This window comes from Maniola jurtina, chromosome 1 (assembly GCF_905333055.1).
Source record: "Maniola jurtina chromosome 1, ilManJurt1.1, whole genome shotgun sequence".
Taxonomy (NCBI): Eukaryota; Metazoa; Arthropoda; class Insecta; order Lepidoptera; family Nymphalidae; genus Maniola; species Maniola jurtina.
In genome coordinates, this window is record NC_060029.1 from 6,598,759 (window position 1) to 6,604,758 (window position 6,000).

The 6,000-nt window shown below is 38.8% G+C and overlaps 1 protein-coding gene across 1 annotated transcript; it reads right to left on the reverse strand.

Annotated features, from left to right (window-relative positions):
• Positions 1–4,445: 4,445 nt before the first annotated feature.
• Positions 4,446–5,493, reverse strand: LOC123868784 (carbonyl reductase [NADPH] 1-like). The gene has a single exon (XM_045911400.1). It carries the CDS (start codon positions 5,358–5,360, stop codon positions 4,530–4,532), a length of 831 nt encoding a protein of 276 aa, XP_045767356.1. The 5' UTR covers positions 5,361–5,493; the 3' UTR covers positions 4,446–4,529.
• Between the last annotated feature and the right edge of the window lie 507 nt (positions 5,494–6,000).

The following is a 6,000-nucleotide window of genomic DNA, read 5'->3' on the forward strand; positions in this document are numbered from 1 at the left end:
CTTGTGCCATTACTAAGATTAGATTTTTAAATCCCTCGTTCATCCAGTTACCTACCTACTAAAGAATAGGTACTTAAGTGCGCACTAACCTATGTGTAGGTATTTATTTATCGCAGTAAGATATGCTCGGCGAAAGCACCATATCAAACTGAGCGATAACATTTACAATTTGTTTAGAGTTTAGACCTACCTACCTACCTACCTAATAGGTACATAACAATGTTTATGTGTCTTTAGCGCTTATCAATATAAATATATTTAGGTATCAATATAAAACGTGTCAAGAGTTTAACTTTCAAATCAAATACGTAGGAAAAATAACTAACTAAGTAGGTAGGTATGATACAAATTAATACTTTTTTTTTTTTTTTTTTTTTTTACGCTGGGGAATGCATTTACGCATCCCCCCCGGAGGGAGGGTATGTGGGACTCGCCGGCCGAGAGGCGACCGGAATACCCACTAAACCCCAGCGGCGCTACTGCGCGTCGCCTGGCGACTGGGTCACGGGAACGGCCGAAGCAAACAACCGCGACCCAGCCAGCGACGTCTGCCAAGGCAGACCCTCCACCGGGGACCTGCTCGGTCCCCATCGACGTACCTCCGGGACGCACCAACGAAGTGCGTCCCCCGACCTTGGGACGCGCACGTCGCCCGTGTCCCATCCTCCGCTTCATCCACTGCGCCCTCTGCTAGTCAGAGGGACACGCGGAGAAACCTCCCCCCCTGCCAGGTCATTAGCCATAGCCAACAATATCTCCGAAGAGAAATTATTAGCCATGTTACCGGGGCGCACCGGCCCGAACACTGCTCTTCCCCTCAGACGCATCCAAAAGGGACCAGCAGCATCCAGGCACACTGGGAGGTTACCTGGCTGGCGCCCCATACAAATTAATACTGGAAGATACTTCTACTCAGTGGAGTGGAGCATTCGTTCATGAATTTACCAATTTTTTTTTTTCAAATATCGAGAGGTAAAATTTATCATCAGTTAGATAGCGTCCCTGTCAAGTCGGGCAAAATTTTTTCTCATAAGAGGATTTTGGTTATTCGGCTGATAAATATTATAACACCTGTTACGGCCTTGCTTTTACTTTAAATGAAATGTATTTCTTTAATGTACCTAGATTGTAGTAGGTACGACATATGCCAGTTAAATAACGGACCGCTTTCAGGAGTTCTGCTGTAAATCCTGGCGCCTTGTTTGTTCTTGAGTTGCTTGAGAGCCATAGGTACCTACTTATCTCGTATAAGCTGATGTCCGGGATCTCGAGCCAAATCTTCAACAGGCTTCAAGTGGCTCATAACTTTTTATCGAACTTCTCCACCTCTCTAGGTTTAGTACCTGTATGAAATAAGACTGCCGTCGTATCTAGTCACTTTCAGTCGCGTCAGCCAGCCGTCCAAAACTCTATCCAATAGACAGATCTCTCGCGAATACTTTTGAATCCCTATTTCGCTCGATTATAATATTATTTCTAATACCAGTGTAAAGGACACGTGATACAGAATACCTACCTATTCTAGGTACCTTGAGGTAGGTAAAGATTAATGGTAGGTAAATGGGGCGTTAAACAGGCACCTAAAAGTGACAATAAATTATTATTATCGGGAGAGTTTCCGTAGTCTTTCTAATTTTAAACTATCTAATTTAGAATTTAGACTTTCATAATTATGTTTACCGCCAACAAAATTATCTAGTCACAAATTGAGCACTTCATGCAGATATCTCTGTAGGTGCATTCCAATAACAATCCTGCTACAACTCTCTATTTACCATACCTAGCTACGAAATCTATAGGTACACACCATTTGGGTTTTTATTCCAAGCACACCATAATATAACTATACGCACGGAGTTAATAAAATAACTATATTCAGGTACAAGGCCTATGGAAGTAGGTAGGTATGACTGGATCCGTACCTACTAGTTGTTCTAATCCTCCGTAGGTATTAGGTAAGGTACCTATTTTGAAATCATGCTCGGATGACTATAGGATAGGTGATCAATATGATGACTTACATGATAAGTTTAGTTTAATGCCTACTTAGCCCTATAACCCCTTTACAGGTTTACAAATAAGTAGGCAGGTAGGCACAATAATGCAAATAAAGCCATATCAAGGTTTCTCCATGCTTAATCGAGGCGGGTATTAGGTATAAAACTGCAGCACCACCCTGTCGCATTTCCGCCATCACAATTTTGTAATTCAATAAGTGGGCTGGAACAATTGAATCCATATAAGTATGTAAATGCACCGAGAAATCGCTAATGAGATTTAGAAAAATACCCACTTAGGAACTGATGATCTAGCTGGCAAATATTATAAGGCAGGATTCAAACGTGCACCGGAACAACAAGACAGGGCAGCCGTATTGGTAATCGCAGGGCTCGACTGGGTCGCCGCTGCCCGAAACTGGCCTGTGCCATTTATCCAGCCTAGCCAATTTGAATAGTTATACCACCATTTATCGGTCGCCAGAGCCACATTAGTAATCCAGCTGCAAGTAAGGTCGACTACAGGAGCGCTGGGTGGAAGTGTGCTCCTACCTACCTCCCAAATAAAATTCTGCTCTCCGCGTCAGCCTATCTAAAGAAGCCCTTAGAGCTACCCCGCACAACAAATGTAAATCGCGTGATTTTTTGATCATAATATGGAGAAGCCCGCACTTGCGATTTAAAATTCGCGCGGGGAAAAAAATCTGTGATTCACACACGGTGTGGTGTTAAATTCGCGTGAATATTTTGTGCAGTAGGTATGGAGTTGTGTGGCGCTCACCGCATTAGCAGTGCATGTAGGTGAAATCCCGTACCCGGAAAATAGATCGCGTGGACAAAAATCGCTGCGGCCTAAACATTCGCCGTATTCCGAATAGTACCTACCTACTTATGTACCTATGGCCAGTTGATTTGCCGAATCCCGACCTATCTAACATTTGCGGAAACTAGAATCATTTGCTGATATCTGAATTCCGATAGTGGAGCCGTACCATTATGAACATGGCCTAAAAATAATGATGTATCGCGGCGATCAACCCAGCCCTCTTAGGCTGAGAGTTGCTGTTATTGGCTCAATTTATGGCATTTATGCTGTAACTGTAAAGTCTGTTCACTAACATAGTCTCGCTGCACTCGCAGGGGCACTTATTATTTTACTTTTATTATTATATTATTTTTCACTGTTTGTTACCTACATGTTTCCAGTGTTTCCAGTATTATAAGACTACTATATAATTCTTATGGTTATTGTAATAAAATACGAATATAAATAATAAACACATTACACAAGTTGGGTAGGGACACTATGTTAGTGCGGTTTGCATTTCTTCTAATAGGGAAATTGTCAGAATTGACAATTGCCATACTGTATAGTGAGCGCAAAACAAATAATCCAATCTGAAATTAAAGACTAAATAGGTACACGAGCCTAGTTGAAGCCTGTTTTTGTACAATACGCAGTCATATTATGCTTCATCTAATTGTTTTACATGCAATACTACAGGCTAGCCCCAGGAATTGAACATCATCCGCATTCAATAATGCAAGTAGCTGAATGAAGAAGACTCCAAATTATTGTTTGAGTGTTATTTCTCATTGGCTCTAAATTCCCTTGAAAACATTTTTTTGTATATCTGTCTGCAACAGCAGGGTTTGATAAGTTATCTTTTAACCATTTTTATTGGTACTGTGAACTTTGATTAAACTCATCCGAGTCATAAATAACCAAGTCTTATCAAATGAAAAAATGTGATGTTTGTGTAAATTGTAATTATTTAGATTTGTTGAACTATCTAAAATAATTTTAACAATATGACATTTTGTCTAAACATATGCAAAACAGACAGACAGACCGGAAGGGGTAGATTAAAATGTTACTTGATGTAATAAATCATTAATTGCAAGTACAGTTCACAACAACTATGAGCTTGTATTCCTGAATTTCATGCACATAACCTTGATTGAAAAGCTCTATACAAAATAGTATACATAGAACTATACCTACTGTGTACTCCTAAAGACAATTTCTTGTATGAAACTAGTCTTTATGAGTTCAAAGTTGTAAACTGTACTTAATATTTGTTTGTTATTAATGATTTCTTGCAGTAAGTCAATGATAATATTGTTATGGATCAAAACTACTTGAATACTAAAAATGTAATGGCTCATTTTAGAATTTCCCACATATTGGTTTTAACTTTTAATATGTGCCTCATTTTATACCTTTCTTCTCCCAGAAAATAACCTTTCTACTAAATAATTCAATAGGTAAATAGTTCTTAACATACAAAGAAATGGTAGATTCTAAGTTAAATAATATGCTAGATATTGAAGATTTTAGTCTGTACTACGATTATTTCTGATCAACAAATAAACATAACATCCTTGAATAGTTTAGCATAATAAAAGAATTTTTCTTATAAGATTGGTAAAGTATATAAAAATAAGCAAATGCTAAAAAACATCTATTAAAGTTTAAGTGTATGTGACACTTTTATCACAGGATTTAAAACAATAAACAAATTCTTAGAACTAATCGTCCCAGTTCACTTGATGACAATCATGCCATACAAATGTGCCCTTGAGGGATTGTGGAGCATCTAGCGCTAAGTAGAGAGGAGCTTTAGCTCCACGCTCAGGAGAGAAATCACCCATCCCTTTCGTCATATCAGTTTTTACAAAGCCTGGATGAACACAGTTAATAGATATGTCTTTTCCTTGCTTGATAAATTCTTTTTGCTGCACAAAAGTAAGGGCTGACAGGGCTACTTTAGACACTTTATAATCACTATAATGTCCTGCAAAAGACACATATGAATTCTTCCCATTCTTAGCAGCTTGTAAAAAGTCATCAACAAATTGTAATATCTCATCTGTAGTGAGATCGTCCTTCACTAACGTGTCGAGCCACACTTGCTTCCTGATGTTGGACAGTAGGCCCCAGTCGCTGCTCAGGTTAATGATGCGAGCGGTATTTGTTAGAAGTGGATATAATATTTTTGATATTGTAAGAAGACTGTAGAAGTTCGTATCCATAAGCCTCTTAGCGTCTTCGTAGGATGTAACCGATTTGTCGAAGTCTAAAATACCGGCGTTATTCACTAGGATGTCGATTCCAGAATGATGTGTTGAAATGTAAGTCGCGAACTCTTGAATGCTCGATTCGCTCGTTACGTCTAGCACGTGAAATAGAGGACGGAGGCCCAACTTTTCTAGTTTTTCTACAGCTTGTCGCCCTCTTTCTTCGTCTCTTGCGGTAAGGTATACAGCACCAATCTTTCGACATAAACCTTTGACGATCTCGAACCCTATACCTTTGTTGCTTCCTGTGACTACCGCTACTTTGGTTTCCATATTGTACATTAAAATTTAGAAACAACTTATAATTATTATTCACAATAAAAATATAAACTTTAAAAATAAATATATCTATTTATATAATGTAATAACAGATTACAGAACAGCCAATAGCAGCAGTTATGAAATTTTGACATTTCAGGTTGTCAGTTGTCACTGACAAAGAGTCGATCACTGCCATAGAGATATTCCCTCAAGCTACTCGACATTGGCGAAGTGCATTGTGCTGGGTTGGCACTACAATAAGCCAGTCATTCAAGTGAAGAAGAAGATTTTTCATCCATAATCACTGCTAGATGTCATCGTAAAATGCATAGATTTTTATTCATCTATCTGAACCATGAACGTAGCCTTAAATCTAATACAGACTATTTTGGGCTTTGGCTTATGCTGTGGCTGTGGTGACGTGAGGAATCTTTGTTACTAATAGAGATGGGTAACATTGGTCACGGGATGGTCACGGGAATGTGACGAATGAGAAGTACCCGTCATACAATTCTAACAACTTTCAAGATGTCATTATATTGTTTTGAGGAAATGTGATATCGGAAGAGAACAATTTGCAATATAAAAAAAGACATCTTACCATGATGGTACCTTATTATATTATAGGCTACTCATACTATGCATGATGGTTTCGATGTGT

Bases quoted from the DNA above. Each gene is read 5' to 3' on its own strand.
- LOC123868784 (XM_045911400.1), bottom strand. From the start codon at position 5,360: ATGTACAATATGGAAACCAAAGTAGCGGTAGTCACAGGAAGCAACAAA.